At 33.6% G+C, this 25,879-nt stretch overlaps 1 protein-coding gene across 2 annotated transcripts in view; it reads right to left on the reverse strand.

Moving 5' to 3' along the window:
- Window positions 1-12,578: 12,578 nt before the first annotated feature.
- LOC105341366 (phosphatidylinositol transfer protein 3) overlaps window positions 12,579-25,879 on the reverse strand; it is a 33,261-nt gene continuing 19,960 nt past the window's right edge. For both annotated transcript variants that reach the window (XM_066078654.1, XM_066078655.1), the window contains one exon: window positions 12,579-13,234. In XM_066078654.1, coding sequence (XP_065934726.1) covers window positions 12,609-13,234 — 626 coding nt within the window. In that variant the 3' untranslated portion in view covers window positions 12,579-12,608. The remainder of the gene's footprint in view (window positions 13,235-25,879) is intronic.

Genomic DNA, 25,879 nt, shown 5'->3' on the forward strand with positions numbered 1-25,879 from the left:
ATTTAGATATTTTTGTAGTCTCATGTGTTCTTACGCCAAAGTGTAATAAAGTCTCGTTCAACCAGACGTTCGGCTGTCTCCGTAAATCTCCGACAAGCAGGGAGGCTCTCTTGCTTGTCGGAGATTAACGGAGACAACCGAGCGTCTGGTTGAACGAAACTAGAGTTCGATATCAATAGTGCTTGGATCCATACGATTTTTAGAATTGTTTCGATTCGAATACATAGTTTGAAATCTATCTTTAAATATTACACAACATGATTCATATGGGGTTTCTCGAAATTCTTGTTGGAAAAGTCTAAAAATTGATATAATAAAAAAGTGCTTAATTCAAATACAGACTAGAAACTAATTGCCATGCAAGATAAGTTGATTTTAAAATAAACGATAATCGATAAAATCAACTCCCCTCAGTACTTCAGTACTTTGGTTTTAGATATAAAATGGCTTACTTGCACAGTTTAAATGATTGACCAAAATTTTCATGCTATAATTTAAGTTATAAGAGAGATACACATGTAAGAATTCATTGTTATGTAAACAAAGCTCGAGTCTTATATTCGTTTACAAATAATGTAAAGTATGGACAAACCTGTAGGTCATGAGTTCGATTCCCGTTGAGAACAATGAATTTTTTAACTTTCCAAAATTTTCTAAAACGTATTTTTTGGTTGAATACTGTGAAAGAAAATTCTAAACCAGTGAAAGTATTTCAATTATAATATACTTTAATGCACATTAATATCGACAGATGTTCCTTATCACCTTAAGGGATGGGAGGGTTGCTTTGAATTTCTCTCAGGTTGGGATACATAAATCCTATTAGCCTAGTCAATTTTCCCCTTTATTTATTTGACTTAGTTTTGCATTAAAGCGAATATATTCACTTATACAGGCCTATAATGAAATACGTATGTATTTATCATTCCAACATTATATTAAGGAAATTTTCTTCAACTCAGAAATGAAAAGTCCCCAAGGTGTTTGGGCCTTGGGACTTAGGAACGATAACCCTTACCTGGGGAACTTTCACACCAAATGAAAATATTTTTTCTGTTTATTTGCAATGATTTTCATTCAATTTTTTATGTCACAGTTATTAAAATACATTTTCTTATAACATCAAGCAACTTTTTCAGATGATTTGTCAACAGAGTAAAAAGATATGAAAAATTATGTTTTTGGGAAATGCTAAAAAAAATTGCAATAATAACATTTTTGAATGTTAAGAAGTGTTAATTTTTTTATGTGTCCGAAGAAAATTACCATCATATGACAAAAAAATTTCTCTCAATTTGTCAATAGGTATCTTTTTAACAAATATTTTACAAAAAAACGAAAAAACATTTCAAAAAAGTCTTTAAAAATACCTATAATATCCCTATCATCATTTTAATATTTGATAAGTATATATTTTGTGGTCTTCTATTGAAAATTGAAACTGTGGGTGTATAGAGCCACCTTAAAATTTTCAAATTTTATTTTTCCATTTTCATTGTTAATACTGATAAATATAGAAGTTTATAATGTTATGTCAAAATTTGAAAGTAAAATATCACGTTATAAGAAAGATACAGAGTTCATAATTCATTATTTCGTAAACAAAGCTCCATCTTCGCTAGCCAATGGTTTCCGATACACTACGCTTCTCATAAACTCTCCAAAGAAAATTATGAGAAGCGTAGTATATCGGAAACCCTTGGCTAGCGAAGATGACAAAGCTCAAATATTGCCATTTTTTACATATGTGTTGCATTGGTGTAAGTTTCAATCAAATTTATCTTTCCTTTGTTGATAATATATCTATGAAGATATTTAATGAGTTTAAATTGTCTTTTACATGTCATTTTGTCCAAGAAATGGTAATTCTCTACATTACATTTTTGTAAAAAACTTTAAGACTCGAGCGTTTTTGACATAACAAATTTTAACCCCTGTATCTCGTTTGTATCTTGACTTTAACATTCAATATCTTGGTCAATCATTTAAAATGCACCAGTCAACCATTTTACGCATAAAAAGTAAAAATAGAATTTTTTTTTTATCTCAAATCGTGTCCAAGTCCCTTTAAAGGAGATTAAAATAGTATTAAAATGGCAAGGACCATCCAGCCATATGAATGAGAAATTGTACACATCAAATATGAAAAAAAATGGATAAAATTTTCACCTTAAATCGTGCCGCGTCCCTTTTAACTTTCCTGCATTATTGAAATTGCATGTGAGGAATAGTTTGTGTCACTCTGCATTTGTCAAAGTGTACCCCATAATGGAAAAAATTGCCCTAAAAACATACATTTTCAGAAAAGAAGATGACTCTATTTCAAGAATTAATATATGTTGCTGATTTTTTAAAAATTCAATTTGCTGTGGGGCACATCTAACTGGTTCCATTCCGTTCCACTAATCACAAAAAGCCGTTTTAAAAAGTGTATATATTTAGACATGATGAAATGATGTTCCTGACATTACCCTCTTATCCTCCATATGAACTGAATGCATAGTCTTAAACAGGCACGTTATTTCGAAAGAACAGAGGAATCAAACATTGTCATGGGTTTATTATTTATTTCTTTGATACAATTATCTATCCATCCATCTATGAAGACTGATGAAGATAACTACTATTTCTGATTTGAAGTTTAATAATAATTAAATTACATTGACATAAATACAACAAAAGACATAAGTTGAGTGTCAAATTAAAAGACTGTCCAGCACATGGACTTCCCCATATTAGCCGCCGTTGTGATATGTAACGGATCGGCAGTTGTCGATGCAAAATTTCTTCCGCTGAAATTGATTGGCAGTTTTCCAATGTTTCTTTCCAGTGATATTCTCAGGGTAAATTCACAAAGCAGAAATGTTATAACAATACTTTGATAAATTGTCCCAAGTCATTTTAAAATGGTGTAACATGGCAAACGTTTTTAGTTTATTCCTGTTTACGATTTAACCAAATCAAGATCATTTATTTTGGTGAATGACATCATGACGTACAGAATGTTATTGTGGCGTTGCATTGTTAACCATTTTTGCAAGCACATTATGCATAACAAGTACCTGTGTTATACATTTGTACCACTACCACCATTGTGAATCTAAAAAAAAACCTCGCTTTTTAACTCACCTGAGATGAAAGTTTGATTGTTGTGATAAATATGTGTATAATAATCGGCAGAATTTTGTACTTAGTTGTCAAGATAGTTTGATTTTGATACCGTAATGCTGATTTGATCAGAGTTAAGGCTATTGTTGTTCAGGTGAGCGATATGGCCCCTAGGACTCTTGATTTTATTTACTTCCTTCTTCCCTTTTTTTGCAAAAAATGAGATTCTTGAGTTCAGATTTTACTTTACGACTTAGGCTTGCATAAATAAGAAAATCAATTAGTTTACCGATGGCAAATGTTTGGTAAATATATAGTATAACTATCGAATTGATTTTTTGAAAATTGGAAGTATCTTGATTGTAAAGTGCAGAAATAACAGCGAAATAAATCGGAATCTCTTGCACGAAAAACGAAACGGCTAAATAAATGTGTGCCCTGATTAAAACAAGGTATGCCACTTTTTGGGCAATTTTTGACCTACCAATAGGAGTTAAAAAGGAAAGTTTTGTAATTTGTTTTCTAATCATGAAAATAAGAACGACTGTACATAGGCTTTGAATACACAATGGCAACAAAGCGAAATATATGACATGGACGAAATTACGAAACCACCTTATAATGATGTATGTGATTCCACTATAGAACTTATCATCATTTCCTAGGATACACGCATCAATGATTTTCAATGGCATCTGCGGAACGTATTCTTGGATGGTGGTAATTTTTTTTATCGGAATAGTATTTGTTGAGATACAGTACAATACAATTATTAGCAAATGGAAGAACGCAAAAGGAACAAGAAATAGTTTTACATTAAAATATCTTACTCTAAAGGGAAAAAGGAACATAAAACTTCGATGAATAAGCATAAGGGATTTGATCCAAAGCGAGGTGCCGTAAATGCTGATTTGAATATGAATGAAATTTATCACGAAACTACAAATCTTATATTCAATAAAGCCATAGTTCCATTTCAACAAATTGAAAATTGCGTCTTTGAGGCCGACGAAAACGATGAAGAAGACGTCAACAGCCATGACTGAAATCAGACATTTCTGCATTGGTCCAAACAAACGAAGTCTCTTAAAAGCAACCATTAGAAAAATTGCTACAGTGAGCGGGGCCACCCACAAATATGGAGTAACATAGCGGACAAATACCATCCCCCATTCCCCATAGTAGTCAACGTATCTTAGAGCGTGGTCAAACTCAAGTTGTGCCATGATCAGTTTCCTGTACATACTGTAAGCTTTCTGTAAGCTTACTGTAAAATTTCGTGTCATTATTGTTTTTTGGATTTTTGTTTGTTTGTTAGTTTTTGTTTTCGTTTTTGGTATTCTTCTTCTTCTTCTTCTTCTTCTTCTTCTTCTTCTTCTTCTTCTTCTTCTTCTTCTTCTTCTTTTTCTTCTTCTTCTTCTTCTTCTGTGTTTTTTTTTAGTATTATTTATTTGAATCTCTTTTAAGCAACAGTTTGCTAATCGAAAATAATTATATGTCCTTGAGCCCACTACAAGAAAAAAATATCTACAGCTATAGCATTTCAAATTTTCAGTTGCACAAGTTTAAAACACAAATTCATTTTCAAAAACAATGACACTTAGCCGTAATGATAGACAAAACCAAAAGTTAGAAAGCTTAACATGCTTTCTGGTTATTTTCATATACTTTTACATTTATTTAGTATTTGATTAAGTAATTTAAATTACTTCGAATACAAATTAAATGAACATTATATGGGCATTTTAACCATTTATCGAAAAACATTTCAAATATGGTAGTTTTTAAAATGATTAACTTTTGTTTTATCACCTTGTATATAAATTGTGATATTTTAGGTATCAAAATAATAAGATTATCAAATTTTTCAAATTCTTTAATAATTTACATATTCACAATATCTGTAAATCAAATATATCACATAATCAATTCTACACAGACAACACTATCACCTCATTGGACATAAATTCTAGACCGACTACACTATCACCTACAAGGACACTATCACCTCATTGGTATCAACTCTACACAGACTACACTATCACCCCATCGATCATCAACTCTACACAGACTACACTATAACCCCATTGGTCATCAATTCTTCACTTACACAATTACCTACATTATAACAACATTGGTCATCAACTCACACAGACTGAACTATCACCGACACTATCATCCTATCGGCCATCAAGTCTACACAGACTACACTATCACCTTATTAGCCATCAACTCTTATCAGACTACACTATCAACTACATTATCCCCAATTGGTCATCAACTCTACAGACTTCATTATGACCAACACTATCACCTCATCGATCATCAACTCTACACAGACTACATTATCACCACATTGGCCATCAATTCTACACAGACTACACTATCACCTACACTATCACCTCATCGGTCATCAACTTTAATCAGACTACACTATCACTTACACTATCATCTCATCGGTCATCAACACTACACAGACTACACTATCACCTACACTATCACCCCATCGGTCATCACCTCTACGCAGACTACACTATCACCTCATCGGTCATCAACACTACAAAGACTACACTATCACCAACACTATCACCCCATCGGTCATCACCTCTACACAGACTACACTATCACCCCATCGGTCATCAATTCTACACAGACTACACTATCACCTACACTATCACCCCATCGGTCATCAATTCTACACAGACTACACTATCACCCCATCGGTCATCAATTCTACACAGACTACACTATCACCTACACTATCACCTCATTAGCCATCAACTCTAATCAGACTACACTATCAACGACATTTTCTCCCAATTGGTCATCAACTCTACAAAGACTACATTATCACCAACACTTTCACCTCAATAGTCGTGAACTCTACACAACTACACTATTACCCCATTGGTCATTACCTTTACACAGACTAATTTATCACCTCATTACACTATTCCTCACTGGTCATTTTGCAATTTTCTATAAGCGGACCATTACCGTATCTGTCGGTACTTAGTAGCAAGTACATGTTTTACAATTATTATAGAAAAACAAACATTTAAGAAAGTGAATTGTTGATAATAAATGAAAAGTCAATTTAAAAGCTTGTTACGTAACATATCAAATGGTTGATATACGAAGGAAAGTCATTTGAATGGAGAAATGTGTAATTTTCTGAAAGTTTATACATTAATGAGTTGTAAAAAAATACTGAACTAAATCGAAAAAAAATTTCATGTCGGTTTTTTAATAAGATACCGCACTGTCTCTTTCAAAGAGTAAGTATTTACACAAGCACTTCTTTTAAAGGAACGATCAGCATGTGATATGAGTTGTCAACATGAATTGTTTTTATGTGACGCCAAAAGTAAATGGATGAATCGCGTAGTTTCTGTCATGTTTTAAGTTTTGAAATTACTGGTTGGGTGTAAATACAATATTTACTACATGTCTAAATTTTAAGAGGTGCGGTTCATGTGACATTTTGATCATACAAATCTCAATAAAGTCTTGAGCTGTTTTTCTTTATATGTAAATTGTTATTCTAAAAGATCTTCTGAACAAGTCTTTTCATGGCGGAATTGCTATTCGGGATAGCTTAAATACCCTGGGTTCTCTGTTTAATGACTCTTGAGCGAAACTAGGTTAAGACAATTATTTATGATAGACATATTTGAATTTATCAATAATTTCGAATGAAACTAGCACATTTTTTTCAAAGTGCGTCAATATCGAGCACATTCAAAGTGCATTAACAATTTCCCAAATTTAACGCACTTACATTTTTTTTAAAGTGCGTAATTTTAAAATGATAGATATTTTTAATTTTTTATGATTTTGTCTTATCATATTGCTATTACGCTGATGTTTTGAAATGCTGCGGATCTCGCGCTTTATGCCACAGTAAAATTCTACAACATGCTATGAAAATAAATGTTTGATAGGATAAGGAATACAAAACTGATTTACGTTTAGTACAGCGTTCGAAAAAGGGGTCTGTCTACGAGTATATTGCACATACATGAAGACATTTAATAACCAAATTTTCTGAAAAGAAAAACTTTATAGTCTAGTTAAAAAATGATAGAAGTATTGACCATGTTCATGGAAAAATAAAGGCTTTGAATACCAAAACTGACTTAAATACTTTTGATGAGAAAATATCCACATACTTTAGTTTTCAATAAAATAAAACTTACATGTATAGAACAGACCATTCAAGTCAAATCCACCGGAATGCAATTAAAATATTTTTTTAGAAAAAACCAAAAAAGAAATCAAATTATAATCAAAATTAAATATCCTACACAAGATCCATGCGTTGCAAAAGATTTAAAAAAAGAAAAAGATTTAATCTATAAATTATGTGTTCTGTCATTTTTGTTAATATTAAATTATTTCCTTAAATATTGACAATGATTTTCTCAAACTTACATTTAAATCTCAGTCTTGGGATACATTCAGGCGGTTGGCTTGAGTATATATACATGTACTATATATACTATAAAATAGCGAGATTAATTTGTCTCTTTTAGTTTGCGGCCAATAACATTAACTGTAGAATGTTTTGCCCACCTTTTTATATTAAGACCGCCTTAAAACACAATCGTGATAATTTGAGGATTAAAATTTATTGAAAATTAATTTCACAAAGATTAATTTTCTATCCAAAATAAATTAGGATCGGAAAAAAAGATTAGTAAATTTTGACAAAGTTGTACAGACTCGACAGAATTCATGTTTTCCTGTAGCGACAGACTTTGCCTTAATTATGTTTATCAAAAAAGTAATATGAGAGAAACAATTATTTTATGGAAAGGTGCTATATAGTTGAGATTTTACTCTAATTTTATCGGATTACTTTTTTCATTATGGATTCGCACATTTTGCGATGATTTAGTTAATAATCCAATCTGTGAGTGATAACGGTACAAAAAAGAACTCGAAGATCACGAATCCACTTGAACTAGCCTGGTTCCAGCTTACCCATAATACTCCGCACAGTATGCCCTACTGCAGAGCATTATGGGTACGCCGGAACCAGGCTACCACTTGACCCAAAAAACTTTACACTTATGGCTAGCGGTATCCCGATACCGGAAGACGATGATCTCTTTAATAACGCTAATAAACTTATTCGTACGTTGGGGGAAGACGTTTCCTTAATTAAATGTGCATGTCATAGCGGTAATGCGACTGGCAAGGAAAACTCATGTAATGTAAATAGATTTGATTATTCGAATTTCCCGCTTCTAATAAAGGGATGTTTTCTCAGACGTCCGCATTAAAAGGATATATATTAAGCGTCGCATCATCTACACAAAAGATCAGAGAAGTCCTGACTTCAGAAGCAAATACTTGTTGCTTAGGGTTAGTATCCTGGTAAATTCCCATAAGATAACGTGGAACTTTTCTTACTCTCGCGGGGTGTGCCGAGCATACTACACTTTCTTTGCTACACAGAGATTGATTAATTGAGTACTCATTGGTTGAGCACTCACATCGTTTGGTCGAGAACTCATTTGTAAAAAATAATACAGGGCTCACAATTCTTCGTCATTGAAACAAGGCTCGTGCCCTGTTTTTGTTTTCATAGGTTCAATATACATGTACCAGTAAAAAATCTTTTTAAAGCTGGTTTGTCTATCTTATTATTCCTTTAAAGCATAAATAAATAGTTCCTAACGATTAACACAATTATTTTAGGTCTAAAACTGGAATTTTCACTTCAACATTCGAAATGTAAACAAACGCTTTGTTTACATAGCGAAGAATTGTAAGCTCTGTACTCGCTTATAACTCATCAAATGACACTCAAATTTTGGTTGCCTATTAAAAATGCCTTACTAAAGCATTGTAATCATTCAAATCGAAAAAATGATTTTTGACCAAAATCGTGACCTTTAAATGCACATTTGCTCTTTGAATTAAAGATATCGATGGTTCACTAAACTTTTAGTTAGTGTAAGCACGCTTTGTTTGAGAACAAGAATCATTCACTCTGCGTTACTCAAATCAGGTTCCGCGAAAAAATATCATGCCGAGCAAAAACTATTGCGCTTGCTTTTTCAGAGCATCTTAATAGGAAATGGTACAATTGTGAGAGAAGTACTGCAAATAAGATACAGTTAGTTCTTTGCAAAGAATGTGTGCATTGGTGACATTTTATGCCAAAAATGCAGGAGGATGGTTTTTAAAGATTATAAAAAATGGGGGTGGGTCAGTTAGAGTTTGAAATCCGTCCCCTTGTCATCCCGACATCAGGTAAGTCCCTTTATTTTGGTAAAAAATTATTTTTCCTATTTCAATATTTACAATGCTTCAGAAAAGCATTTTTAATAGGCAACCGAAATTTGATTGTCAATTGTTGAGTTTTAAGCGAGTTACAGAACTTCGCTATATAAACAAAGCGTTTGTTTACATTTTGAAAGTTAAAGTAAAATTTTCAGTTTTAAACCTAAAACGAATGTTTTAAACTATCTATGTTTAAATAAAAAAAGAAAAACAAATAAGCTGGAATAAGATTTTTGACTGGTATATTGAACCTATGTAAACAAAAACAGGACACGAGCCTTGTTTACATGACAAAGAATTGTGAGCCCTGTATCTTGCTTATAACTGTACGAATGACTCTCAAATTTTATTTGATTATTAGAACTGCATTTCATTGTAAATAATGAAAACATAAAAGAGAATTTGACCAAAATCGTGACCATGCCCCTTTAACTGTTTTAGGGGTGCAGCTTTTAATAGCAAGCGCAGCTCGCCGGCGAGCGAAGCGAGCACTAAGATTCAGTGTGCGCGGGAAAAAGAACGAGCTAAACCTACAGTTCATCAAACAAATTATTTTTGCTAAGGCCCATAATGCTTTCTAATGCTTTCACCCGTGGTGCTATGCCAAAAATGGCCGACTTTTAACTCGTGATTTACGGTGTCTTAAAGTTTGAAGATACGTTTTGAGTACCGCATATGCTTTGGAGAGACTCAAAAGATTTGTTACATGCTTCCATACCTTCGTATTGAGTCGAGATACGTAAACAAAGACAAACAAAGTCATGGATGACGTCACAGTGCCCTCTCGCTATATTTCCCGCGATAAATTTAGAGGTGGATCAAACATCTGTAATGAGTGTACTAGCTATTTTATCTGCCTTATTGACATTTGATTTGTTTTTAATTTTTTTTTATATAGAGATTATATAAATATATACTAGCAAGAGCCATACTTTAGTGTCATATCGATCCAGTTTTAAGCAAATTGTGCATGCATGTACAGTAGGCAGGTAAGTATATGAGTAGGGAGGAAATAAAACAATAGGACATTTTGAACTAAATAAAAAGGAATAAAATGAAAAAATAAACAGTTAAAAAATTTATGCAGATATTGCATATAGTCAAACCATTAAATTTAAAAGTGGGAAACTCTCTCTCTCTCTCTCTCTCTCTCTCTCTCTCTCTCTCTCTCTCTCTCTCTCTCTCTCTCTCTCTCTCTCTCTCTCTCTCTCTCTCTCTCTCTCTCTTGGGGTAGGGGGTTGCTCTGTATGTATCATAACCATTACAATTAGTACCTTTGGCATACTTATTGTAGAGCAATACTCTCTAAAAAATTCTTTGACGTTCGTTGATACCTAAACAACACTAAGTTGACAATGATGCAAGGTATATGTAATTCTTGCTGCGCTCGCCAGAACACCGGAACGGTAGCACCGTAAAACATATTACTGAAAAGAGTTCAGTTGAATGTACGGTGAATGATGATAGTGTTTGAATGCCTCGTAAAATCCTTCTACATCAACAAACTTCATTCTTCCTAGTTTTATTTCTGCTTAAATAAACTAGGGCGACGCGCATTATTCGTAGAAAAGGGTCAAAGGGTTTGCAACCTTTGAAATCGTGCGGGTCACGCGAGACTTTTGATAGTTGCTAATATGTCCCTGTTGTAAATAAACGCATATATATATATATATATATATATATATATATATATATATATATATATATATATATATATATATATAAGGAACATGTTTCGTACCATTGAAAGTAAACTGAAAATAAAATTTAAAGATAATCAAGTTAAAAAGTGACAATAACCCATACTGCTCGGACAACGACTGTGAACGTTTTTTTTCAATCACTATACATTATAAGAACTCGAATCTAAGAGTTTACTGTGTATGGCCTAAAATCAAAAAGTGGAACGTAAATCGATATATTTTTGTACAGACAGAAGCCAATACCGTTCATATAGGTCAAGTCATTTGTTATTCGCAATAGATTCTTTAAGAGTTATCGAACATTGCTAAGAGATAATATAGTGAAGGACGAAAATTATGACAAGTATAATATATTCTGTTTTATCGGACAGTGTATTTACACAAACAAGACCCCCAAGGACCACATCGCTCACCTGAACAACAAGACTAGTATCTTTCCAAAATCTAATAAAATGGGGAAAAAAACCTAAGATATATACGCCAATTCACAAGAAATTTCTTCATATTCTTACATACTGATCAAATATGAAAGAAGACATAAATTCTGCAGAGTATTATTTACTATAAATTAGAATGGATGGACTTGGACCTCAATGAGTCTTTCATCTCGTATCACTCCCGGGTAATGTTTGAAAAACAAATGACATGTAATTCTTAATGCTTAAAATAAAGAATAAAAACATTTTTTTATTGAGTAAGTGCTGTAGGCATTTGATTAAAACTATAATCAAAGCTAAATATTGATACAATATAAGGAAAATTAAACTCATTAAAGATACACATGTAATTCGATACAATAAAAGAAATAGAATGGGAAAATTCCTGGTTTTCTTGTATCCAATATATGACTTTAACGAAGTTTCAAATGAGCAACTCTTATTGTAAAAGCTTCAATATTGGTTATTCAGAATGTTTTATTTACACTTTTCATTTAAAAAAGATTAAAATAAATGCACGTAAAATCTCGCACAGTGTGCATCCTTTCTGGTACCTACACGGGTTGCGGTTATGATATTTTCAAACTCAAACTTTCCTATACAAGCTTTATTGCATGACAATTTCATAAAAGTTCTTGAGAGGGGTTTTCGCAAGTTTTATTCTATTTTATTCTTTTATAATTATATAGCCTTGAAGGAGGCCTGGGCCATACTTTTAACACACACTTAAGAGTCCTATACCCAGGATGCTTTGCGCTAAATTTGGTTAAAATTGGCCCAGTGGTTCTGAAGAAACAGTTAAAAAAAAGTAAAAATAACTTTTGCAGACAGAATGACAGACGGCCGAACGCCGGAAAAACTGTACTCAGAAAAGCTCACATGAGTTCATATGGGCTGAAACGGTAGATAATATTTATTCATTTATTAAAATATTTTAAATACATTTCGTAAACACGAATAACGAGAAAACACCAACTATTACTCTTTGAACAACACTTGCAACAACCAGGGGCTAAATTGCATTGAAAGACACAAAGATAAATCCAGATTTAATTATTAACAAAGATTATGACACACTGATTTGTTTTACAGCACTGTTGTCAATTTTGAACTCGTCTGGAATTTCTATGTCGTCTGCTTTATCAGAATCTAGTTCACAGTCACTACTGGTTCCGCTGACGTCACTCAAAGAAGCCTCGTCCCTTGAAGAATTAGACTGAACCTTACAACATTTACCAGACAAACTGTCAATCATAGTTGGGAAAGGTCTGTGAACGCGCTGATTGGACGTTTCTTTCTTTTCCAAATAGCTATCCACGTATTCGGCTACAAAAGACGGACACCCACGAGGATCATGGGAGCCTTTTTTTGCAGGTCGTTCCCAGAATCTTTGCTCGCTATCATGATCACAAAGTGGTCCTTTCTTGTTTGTTTTTATCTCATCGAGTAACCAATTTGTTAATTCGTCAGAAAAATATTCGTGGAAAAGCTCTTTCACTTTAGACATCGAACGAACTAAGTTCACCTTCGATGCGGTGTTTCGATGAATACTTTGATTGCCTTTCCATACTGCGTGAAACACGGCGTTGTGATTCAAACAATTCACCATTCCGAGTCTTTCTGGGTAGTGGTCAGCCAGGGTCTGTGTGACGCCGTAGCCGAGTTTGGGATTGCATAGAGGAAGCGACATACCTACAATCCAAATTTAAGACACTTTCTTCCTTGGAATATATTTCAAATAAGAAAACATACCTCATGTATATATATATATATATATATATATATATATATATATATATATATATATATATATATATATATATATATATATATATATATATATATATAGACACCCCCACATAAAGTGAAGGTAATAAACTGTTTATTGTGTGTGTACATGTGTGTGTGTCTTTCTGTCACTAGACATATGCTTGTCAAGTGCGTGTAAATAAACTCTTGATTTAAAAGAGGAAGAGGAAGCGACATACCTACAAACCAAATTCATGACACTTTCTTCCTTGGAATATATTTCAAATAATAAAACATACTTCTTATATATATATATATATATATATATATATATATATATATATATATATATATATATATATATATATATATATATATATATATATATATATATATATATATATATATATATAGACACTCCCACAAATAATGAAGGTAATAAACTGTTTATTTTGTGTGTGTACATGTGTGTGTCTTTCTGTCTCTTGACATATGCTTGCCAAGTGCGTGTAAATAACTCTTGATTTAAAAAAAACAAACTATTGTTCATTTACAACAACTAATTACGAAAGTCACCGAATATGATTTTTAAAATTCATTTCAAAACATAACACCGAATCATTTACTGAACAATCCACCACAAATACCCAGGTACTGATGCCGGGTTTCATGGTCAGTTTGGCGTTCTCGATGATGTAGGACACGTGGGTGATGGAGTCTTCGGCGCTGTATCGGTGAGTCTCCGCTTGTCTGAAATTGGAATAAATCACAGGCCGCCCGCTCTCATCAAACCCAACTTGCCGCTAAAAGAAGACAACATTACATCAATCGCAACAAACATCGAATGTATTAAAAGTTTGGGAATCCATAATCCCCCTTTTTTAATAAAACTAATCTATGCAATGCATTATCTGTTGAAATATTAGCTAAAATTCAATGATACACCTTTAAAATACACCACAGGAGAAACATTCAATAATTGTTGAAAAGCGACTCCATTTTGTATAAAACATCCGGGGACGTTATCTAATACATTCAAGGTCTGTCGGAAAGATCCGATAGGTTGCGATTGCAATAAAAACAAGCCATTGGAGGAAGTACATTTTACATTGTGAGAGAAAGGATGTGTGCGTTGGGGGGATTCACGCACTGCTACTCGAGCACGTACCATGGTATGGAAGCCCGGTCGTTCGTGGCACCAGCGTCAGTCGATGTCTATGACGTTGGTTCGTCTCCTAAACTCTATCGTATTCCGAAGCATCTTCTCGGCTTCGTCCACATTCCAGTCACGTGATTTCAGATACCTCACGATTCTGAGAGAGAGGGAGAAAGTATGTAAATGGTATACCATACTATGATGGAAATTCCTCCTTTTTGCATCGGTTTATACTTAACTTTTTGTATTAATCGAAGTCCGATCCAAGGTATCTGCCCGCAATGCATGATGAACTCGTCCTACACTTTTCGTTAATTAGTCAATCCGCGTTCTTGGTTTCCCCGTTCTGGAAAGTTCTATCCCATTATCTCATTAGAGGTCGTGCTTCGCAAGCGAATGAATATCGAAACTAAAATCGCCCACAAAAGAACTGAATTGACTTATTTTATTTATTCAACCTTAAAAAGATTGAAATCTTTGAAAATTGAAGTCAAGGGTATTCACCCCCCCCCCCCCCCATTTCATGATTTGGGGTGTGTCACTCTATACGTAATCATTCAATATTACATTGCAAGTATATATTTTGAGACTTTCGTTTCCACCATCTTACTCTCATTTTTGCTATTCCGGGCTTGTTTATCGAAAATGAAAGTAGGTTTTTGATTAATTTCACAATAATAAATTATCAGTTAAAATTCAATTATATACGGACAACATCTGACATGTGTTGAAATACCAAAGGTGTAAAACCCCTGTAACACCAGAGCTGTGTCCTCAAGGCGATCCCGCTGCGCCTTTAAATAAAGTAAAACGCCAAATTAAACGCAGTAGAGTCTCTTACAGCGCCGTAACAACGCAACGGCATCTTCGTCCTTCGCGGTCGGATCGCTATGAACATTTAAGTACGCCATGCGACGACGCGTACTTTGAACATGCACAAAGTACGCGCCGTGGCTTTGCATTCTGATAAACACGCCGTAGAAGCGTAGTAAGTCGCCGTTTTTGCAATACAGTTGGCAGTTCGTAGTTCGCAATTGAATAGTGAACTGCGTTCAAGAACGCAGTTCGCAATTCAAAATTTAGAATTCATATTTTGGGCCCGAAATTTTCAAGGGCAGCTACTAGTAGTATTTTACTACCACTGTGAAAATATGGTGATGCAGTTATCTATAGTTTCTGTTAATCGGCCTTATATGCAATTGATTAGTGGACTGCGTTCTAGAACGCAGTTCGCAATTCAAAATTTGGAATTCATATGTGGGGCCCGAAATTTTCAGGGGCATCTACTAGTGGTATTTCACTACCACTGTGAAAATATGGTGATGCAGTTTTCTATAGTTTCTGAGAATCGGGCTTATATGCAATTGAATAGTGAACTGCTTTCTAGAACGCAGTTCGCAATTCAAAATTTAGAATTCATATTTGGGGCCTGATATTTTCAGGGGCATTTACTGGTGGTTGACCACTGCCACCGTGAAAATATGGTGAAGTGGTCTTCTCTAGTTTTTGAGATTTGGCTTTTTCGCAATTGATTAGTAAACCGCGTTCTAGAACACAGTTTGCAATTCAAAATTTGGGGCCCGAAATTTTCAAAGGCATATACTGGTGGTATACCACTGCCACCGTGAAAATTTGGTGAAGTGGTCTTCTCTAGTTTTTGATATTTTGGCTTTTTGCAATTAAATAGCGAACTGCAGTTCGCAATTTAAAATTTTGAATTCATATTTTGGGCCTGAAATTTTCAGTGGCATCTACTAGTGGTATTCCACTACCACTGTGAAAATATGGTGATGCAGTTATCTATAGTTTTTGAGAATAGGGCTTATATGCAATTGAATAGAACGCAGTTCGCAATTCAAAATTTAGAATTCATTTTCGGGCCCGAGATTTTCAAGGGCATTTACTGGTGGTTGACCACTGCCACCATGAAAATTTGGTGAAGTGGTCCTCTCTAGATTTTGAGATTTTGGCTTTTTCGCAATTGAATAGTGAACTGCGTTCTTGAACGCAGTTTGCATTTCAAAATTTAGAAGTAAAATTTTAGGCCTGAAATTTTTATGGTCATCTACTAATGTTATACCATTACCACTATGAAAATATGATGAAGTGGTCATCTCTAGTTATTGAGGTTCGGGTCTCCATTTATAAAACACTATCCATTATAATCGGGTTTTAAAATTGGGCTTCGAATCATCGATGTTTTCTTAACAAGTTTTTTTTTCGGGGGGTTCACGTCAAAACATGACTGAGGGATAGTGTAGGTGATAGTATAGTCTGTGAAGAGTTGATGGCCCATAGGGTGATAGTGTAGTCGATGTAGAGTTGATGACCAATTGGGTGATAGTGTAGGTGATAGTGTAGTCTTTGTAGAGTTAATGACCAATGGGTTGATAATGTAGTCTCTGTAGAGTTGATTCCAATGAGGTGATAGTGTAGTCTGTGTAGAGTTGATGACCAATGGGGTGATAGTGTAGTCTGCGTAGAGTTGATGACCAATTGGGTGATAATGTAGTTGATAGTGTAGTTAGATTAGAGTTGATGACCAATGAGGTGATAGTGTAGGTAATAGTTCAGTCTCTGTAGAGTTGATTACCAATGTTGTTATAATGTAGGTGATAGTGTAAGTGAAGAATTGATGACCAATGGGGTTAATCTAGTTATTGAGGTTCGGGTCTCCATTTATAAAACACTATCCATTATAATCGGGTTTTAAAATTGGGCTTCGAATCATCGATGTTTTCTTAACAAGTTTTTTTTTCGGGGGGTTCACGTCAAAACATGACTGAGGGAATATAATTCCCAGTTTTTCTTTTGTATATTTGCGGGTATCGGCTCGTTTTAGGGACTGATATAAAAATGATATGAAAAACATTTAATTATGTTGGGTGTAAGACTTTTCCATATTGTAATACTGAAGATATCATTTAAATTTTTACGTCACTTGTTTGGGGGTGGGGTTGTTTCGTGTTATCATCAGATGTGATTAGTCCATGGTATGATTAACAATCCTAGTTTATCTATTGTACATGTATCATATTTCATATTTAAATGATTTTTAGAGTTGCTGATTTAGAAGGGGATGCTACACGTCCACCCCCATCCCCGTCCTTTTGGAAAAAAACCCTCTCTTTAAAAAAATAAACAGAAGAGAGGGAGAGAAAGGGAAAAGGAAATCAACCAGGCATGTAAGAAATTTCTTTATAACATATATATATCCATTTTACATCAATAGGGGTTTGCTGTAAATATGTTTGTGCATCTTATGGTTGTAATGTCGGTTTTCAAGAAGCACGGGAACACCAATGCAGATGCTTATTTAACGGTTTCGTTTGTACTTAATCAAATCTAAAAAAAATTAGGAGCCCCTGAATGCTTCGGTGCCTGGACCTCCTTAACAAGCTGGAGTTTCTATGCATCCCCAAATCCCACTCTCTCTGAAAAACCCTGCAAGCGAACATGTACTTCATACATCTAAATTTCCCATCACCCCTCACTACTCTTATAAAATAGTTCTGGATCTGCGTCTTTTTACACTCTTACTAGTAAAACAGCTCGAAATTCCTCCATTAGTTTTCAAATCCCTTCCCATTTTTTATTCAATTAAACAAAAAATTGAATGATTAAATACAACAAAATTAATTGAATTATATTGATATTATTTTCCAGGTATAAAATTAAAATGTCAATGATAAAAATGTTGAGATACGATGTCTTTTATCGTTATTAAGTATTTTTCAATATATTTTTGCATTGCATGTCATGTGGTTATCTTAATGATTAAGTGAGATAATAGCAACAAAACACATGCAAGATTACATTGACTTAAATATAAAAGTTTAACTTTTAATAGTGAAGTACTGTCAAAAATGTTTTAGCAGAAAACAAAATCTGCAAAATTTAAACAAAAGTTGAAAGAAGTTGAAAGAACTATTCAGTATTAGCGTATGTGTATTTTCAGTAAGATCAACAATTTATAAACCTTCAGGGTCAAGGGTAGGGGCCCTCGATGTTTCCGAGCCCGATGTTTAAAATCCCAAAATAATTAATATTTAAGTATAAGGGCCTCATATCTCAAAAACTAGAGATCACCATTTCACCATACATGTATATTTATGATGGAAGTGGTCAACAACTATTAAATGATCCTGAAAATTTCAGGCCCCAAATATGAATTCAAAATTTTGAATTGCAAACTGCGTTCTAGAACACTGTTCACTTTTCAATTTCACAGTGTTAAATGAGTGGGGACCGAGTCTATAAACTTAATGACAACCACATAACCATATTTTTACAGTGGTAGGGGTAAACCACTAGTAGATGACCCTGAAAATTTCAGGCCCCAAATATGAATTCTAAATAAATTCTAGAACGCAGTAAACTTTTCAATTACAAATAAGCCCGAATCTCAAAAAGTGGAGATGACCACTTCACCATATTTTCATGGTGGTAATGGTTAACCACTAGTAGCTGCCTCTGAAAATTTCGGGCCCCAAATACGAATTCTAAATTTTGAATTGCGAAATGCGTTCTAGAACGCAGTTCACTATTCAATTGCGAACTGCGAACTGCGTTCCAAAAACCGATTGTGACAGTGTCGTAGTATCTCCAACAGTGCCACGTCGGCGCGCTCAAGGAATGCAGCTAATCGTAGTGTAGACGCAGTGATAAGTCAATTGCGCTTGCACGGAGACCTTACGGAGTCCTTTGGGATCTCACTGCGTCTCTGTCGCGCTTTCACTGCGCTCTCACTGCGCATCCACAACGTTTGAACAAGCAGTTTTTCATTTGGCTGCGTTCACACAGCGACCCCAAAGAGCTGTTGCTGCGTTTATCGCGCTCTCGTGACGTTCCATCTGCGTTTATACCGCGCCTCCCCGGCGTTTCTAGTACGTTTTCGTCAAGACCACGAAAACTCGAACAATAGCAAGCGGTGTAATAATCATCAAACTGGATGTAGATGGCTATGTAAAAAGTAGCATTTGCTAATATTCCAAGACCTATCATTGGACGCAGATGGAATTCATGCCATTTGGTTCTGATGTTTTCACATCTTTTCTATGTTTTCTAACAACTAATAACGGATTTTTTTGTAGGCCTGACTACTAAGAGTTTTGTCCTAGTCCTTCACAAATTGTTTAGATGTAGTTATGTTTTAATTACAATGTACCTTTTCATAAAATCAAAACAATTTTTAATCATTTATTTACTTGTTGTAAATTCTTATTTGTTTCCCCATACAATTCTACAAATTAATATTAACCTACCAAGAGGTCAGCACAGAGCACGCCGTGGACACGCGGTAAAAACTCCTAGCACGTCATGGGCGCTCGGCAGAGACTCAGCGAGAGCGCAGTTAATCGCCAAGTAGAACTCCGTGGAAACGCAGTTACACGCCGTGGGAGCTCCGTAAGAACGCCTCGGTCGCCGTCAGGACGCCGTGACATCTCCACTTGTAAAATTATCAAATAAAACTGTACATTTTTTCTGAATTTTCCTTGCGATCCTACGGCGATTCCGTGAATTTTACAACACTGTGAATACGCCTTGGGGACGCAGCTTGGTGTGACAGGGCCTTATGCAAGTACTCTGGTGCAGGCATTTTTTAGTTATTTGCAAAATGCCTTAAAGGGACTTGGACACGATTTTAGATCAAGCTTTTATTTTTTTTTTTTTTTGGGAGTTGCTTTTAATTAAATCTCCTATGCAGTTACTCTGGCAAATCGAAAGCGAAACAGTGTTTGGACCTAAGCACAAATCATCGCCTCTGACAAGACTTAGTTCTTGAAAATAGTAGAAAAATTCGATGTAACGAATGCTGAAGCGTTGTTTTTCAAGGAAACTTATCTATAAACACTTTAAAATAGTCAGATTTTATAATACGAACAATTTAGATATTTTTGTAGTCTCATGTGTTCCTACGCCAGAGTGTAATAAAGTCTCATTCAACCAGACGTTCGGCTGTCTCCGTAAATCTCCAACAAGCAGAGAGGCTCTTTTGCTTGTCGGAGATTAACGGAGACAACCGAGCGTCTGGTTGAACGAAACTAGAGTTCGATATCAATAGTGCTTGGATCCAAAAGATTTTTGGAATTGTTTCGATTCGAATACATAGTTTGAAATCTATCTTTAAATATAACAAACATGGTTCATATGGGGTTTCTCGAAATTCTTGTCGGAAAAGTCTTAAAATTGATATAATAAAAAAGTGCGTAATTCAAATACAGACTAGAAACTAATTGCCATGCAAGATAAGTTGATTTTAAAATAAATGATGATCGATAAAATCAACTCCCCTCAGTACTTCAGTACTTTAATTTTAGATATAAAATGGCTTACTTGCACAGTTTAAATGATTGACCAAAATTTTAATGCTATAATTTAAGTTATAAGAGAGATACACATGTAAGAATTCATTGTTATGTAAACAAAGCTCGAGTCTTATATTTGTTTACAAATAATGTAAAGTATGGAATTACCATTTCTTTGGCTAAACAACTTGTAATAAACAAGGCAAACTTGTTCAATGTGTATATAAAATATATTATAAATAGAAGAAAGCAACATTTAATTGAAACTGATAACAATAAAACACATATGTAAACAATAACAACGCTCAAGTTTGTTTAAAAAACAAAGAATTGCAAACGCTGTATCTTGCTTATAACTCAATATCCGACTTTCAAATTTTGATAAAAGATTAAAAATACCCATATTACCCATTCTAAACATTAAAAATGGAGAAATAAAATTTGAAATTTTGTGCTCAAATCGTGTCCAAGTCCCTTTAATTCATAAGTATTATTTTTGGCCCTGACTTATTATTTATTAAAGAAAAAAATACATGTAAACATTTCATTAAAAACTTTAAGGGACTTGGACATGATTTGACATAAGATGGCTCAATACACCACTTTTTGATGACACAGTACGCAAAAAAGTAAATCTGGAAGCATGCAATTCCGGAACTGGCTGATTTAAACTGAGGCGAATTGTATGGGGACCGCTCTTTTGATAAATGAATAGATTTAATTTGATAATTGGGAATTTCATCACTTACAAGTAATGTGGTATGCGACACCTTCACGTTGTGTGGTATTATTTATCGAAATAAACCATAAAATAAAAGTATTTTTTTTTTATAATAAAGTTTCTTTCCCAACATCAATATGTAACACATTAGCTCAGTGGGTTAGTGGGTTCACTACAAACCTGAAGGTCATGAGTTCGATTCCCGTTGAGAACAATAAATTTTTTAACTTTCCAAAATTTTTTAAAATGTATTTTTGGTTGAATACTGTGAAAGAAAATTCTAAACTAGTGAAAGTATTTCAATTATAATATACTTTAATGCACATTAATATCGACAGATGTTCCTTATCACCTTAAGGGGATGGGAGGGTTGCTTTGAATTTCTCTTAGGTTGGGATACATAAATCCTATTAGCCTAGTCAATTTTCCCCTTTATTCATTAGTCCCCTACCGGTTTCACCGGAGGGGACTATAGCTTTCCTCTGCGTCCGTCAGTCCGTCTGTCTGTCTGCCTGTCCGTCGGTCCGTCCGTCCGTCTGTCTGTCTGTCTGTCCGTCCGTCTGTCTGTCCCACTTCAGTTTTCCGTTGTTTTTTTTCTGCATGCGTTTGACGAATGATGTGAAACTTGCTGAGCAGCTTCAAAATATCAAACAGCAGACCAAGTTTATACTCTTGTAGCGTCTAGTCAACACAATTTCCAGAAATTTAAATTTTTTTCACTCCAAATTTTTTAATGATCGGGTTCGTTATCGGGCTCGGTGTGTACTAAATGAACGAGGACATTATGTGGTCAGTAAAATAATAAATAATATCGTGCATTATTTGTTTTATTACATTTATCATTTCTAATAACAAACAAATAACTTCTGTAAAATGGTGTCAAGTATTGTGTAAATTTTAACGTCAGGGTTTTATCATTATTATTATTACAATCGGGTTCGTTATCGGGTTTGGGCTGTTGAATAATATACTAGACTTTTGTGTTTGCTTTGCTTCAAATATGTACTTTTTTTAATGGATTTCTGAGATTGTTTGCTGTTAATTATAATCATTTTTCATAATTTCATACTTTACAATTACTACATTTATGATAGGGGATATTTAATATACAGGGTCTCAAACTTTTGTCATTCTCAATCAAAGGGTTTACCGGTAGGGGACGTGTATTGCTTATGCAATACTCTCAGAATGCTTGTTTGACTTAGTTTTGCATTAAAGCGAATATATTCACTTATACAGGCCTATAATGAAATACGTATGTATTTATCATTCCAACATTATATTTAGGAAATTTTCTTCAACTCAGAAATGGAAAGTCCCAAAGGTGTTTGGGCCTTGAGACTTAGGAACGATAACCCTTACCTGAGGAACTTTCACACCAAATAAAAATATTTTTTCTGTTTATTTGCATTGATTTTCATTCATTTTTTTATGTCACAGTTATTAAAATACATTTTCTTTTAACATCAAGCAACTTTTTCAGATGATTTGTCAACAGAGTAAGAAAATATGAAAAATTATGTTTTGGGAAATGTTAAAAAAAATTGCAATAATAACATTTTTGAATTTTAAGAAGTGTTAAATTTTTTTTTTGTGTCCGAAGAAAACTACCATCATATGACAAAAAAATTTCTCTCAATTTGTTAATAGGTATCTTTTTAAAAAATATTTTACAAAAAAACGAAAAAACATTTAAAAATTCTTTAAAAATACCTATAGTATCCCTATCATCATTTTAATATTTGATAAGTATATGTTTTTTTGGTCTTCTAATGAAAATTGGAATTAACTGTGGGTGTATAGAGCCACCTTAAAATTTTCAAATTTTATTTTTTCCATTTTCATTGTTTATACTGATAAATATAGAAGTTTATAATGTTATGTCAAAATTTGAAAGTAAAATATCACGTTATAAGAAAGATACAGAGTGCATAATTCATTATTTCGTAAAAAAAGCTCGAATATTGTCATTTTTTACAAATGTGTTGTATTGGTGTAAGTTTTAATCAAATGTATTTTTCCTTTGTTGATAATGGTATCTATGAAGATATTTAATGAGTTTAAATTGTCTTTTACATGTCATTTTGTCCAAGAAATGGTAATTCTCTACATTACATTTTTGTAGACAACTATAAGACTCGAGCTTTGTTGACATAACAAATTTTTACCCCTGTATCTCGTTTGTATCTTGACTTTAACATATAATATCTTGGTCTATCATTTAAAACGCACCAGTCAACCATTTTTACACATAAAAAATAAAAATAAAATTTTAAAACTCAAATCGTGTCCAAGTCCCTTTAAAGGAGATTAAAATGGCAAGGACCATCCAGCCATATGAATGAGAAATTGTACACATCAAAAATGAAAAAAAAAATAGATAAAATATTCAGCTTAAATCGTACCGCGTCCCTTTTAACTTGCCTGCATTATTGAAATTGCATGTGAGGAATAGTTTGTGTTACTCTGCATTTGTCAAAGTGTACCTCCAAATGGAAACAGTTGCCCTAAAACATACATTTTCAGAAAAGAAGATGACTCTATTTCAAAAATTAATATATGTTGTTGATTTTTTAAAAATTCAATTTCCTGTGGGGCACATCTTAACTGGTTCCATTCCGTTCCACTAATCACTAAAAACAGTAGTAAAAAGTTTATATATTTAGACATGATGAAATGATGTTCCTGACATTACCCTCTTATCCTCCATATAAACTGAATGCATAGTCTTAAACAGGCACGTTATTTCGAAAGAACAGAGGAATCAAACATTGTCATGGATTTATTATTCATTTCTTTGATACAATTATCTATCCATCCATCTTTGAAGACTAATGAAGATTACTACTATTTCTGATTTGAAGTTTAATAATAATTAAATTACACTGACATAAATACAACAAAAGACATAAGTTGAGTGTCAAATTAAAAGACTGTCCAGCACATGGACTTCCCCATATTAACCACCGTTGTGATATGTAACGGATCGGCAGTTGTCGATGCAAAATTTCTTCCGCTGAAATTGATAGACAGTTTTCCAATGTTTCTTTCCAGTGATATTTTCAGGGTATATTCACAAACCAGAAATGTTATAACAGTACTTTGATAAATTGTCCCAAGTCATTTTATAATGGTGTAACATGGCGAACTTTTTTAGTTTATTCCTCATTGTTTACGATTTAACCAAATCAAGATCATTTATTCTAGTGAATGACATCATGACGTACAGAATGTAATTGTGACGTTGCAGTGATTAACATTTTTGCAAGCACATTATGCATAACAAGTACCTGTGTTATACATTTGTATCACTACTTCCATTGTGAATTAAAAAAAAACCCTCGCTTTTTAGCTCACTTGAGCTGAAAGTTTGATTGTTGGTAAATATGTGTATAATAATCGGCAGATTTTTGTACTTAGTTGTCATGATATTTTGATTTTGATACCGTAATGCTGATTTGATCAGAGTTAAGGCTATTGTTGTTCAGGTGGGCGATATGGCCCCTAGGACTCTTGATTTTATTTCGGAGCCACTTCCTTCTTCCATTTTTTGCAAAAAATGAGATTCTTGAGTTCAGATTTTACTTTACGACTTAGGCTTGCATAAATAAGAAAATCAATTAGTTTACCGATGGCAAATGTTTGGTAAATATATAGTACAAGTATCGAATTCACTTTTTGAAAATTGGAAGTATCTTGATTGTAAAGTGCAGAAATAACAGCGAAATAAACTGGAATCTCTTGCACCAAAAACGAAACGGCTAAATAAATATGTGCCCTGATTAAAACAAGGTATGCCACTTTTTTGGCAATTTTTGACCTACCAATAGGAGTTAAAAAGGAAAGTTTTGTAATTTGTTTTCTAATCATGAAAATAAGAACGACTGTACATAGGATTTGAATACACAATGGCAACAAAGCGAAATATATGATATGAACGAAATAACGAAACCACCTTATAGTGATGTATGTGATTCCACTATAGAACTTCATATCATCATTTTCTAGGATACACGCATCAATGATTTTCAATGGCATCTGCGGAACGTATTCTTGGATGGTTGTAATTTTTTTTATCGGAATAATATTTGTTGAGATACAGTACAATACAATTATTAGCAAATGGAAGAACGCAAAAGGAACAAGAAATAGTTTTACATTAAAATATCTGAATCTAAAGGGAAAAAGAAACATAAAACTTCGATGAATAAGCATAAGGGATTTGATCCAAAGCGAGGTGCTGTAAATGCTGATTTGAATATGAATGAAATTTAGCACGAAACTACAAATCTTATATTCAATAAAGCCATAGTTCCATTTCAACAAATTGAAAATTGCGTCTTTAAGGCCAACAAAAATGATGAAAAAGACGTCGACAGCCATGACTGAAATCAGACATTTTT

This window comes from Magallana gigas, chromosome 3, assembly GCF_963853765.1.
Source record: "Magallana gigas chromosome 3, xbMagGiga1.1, whole genome shotgun sequence".
Classification (NCBI taxonomy): domain Eukaryota; kingdom Metazoa; phylum Mollusca; class Bivalvia; order Ostreida; family Ostreidae; genus Magallana; species Magallana gigas.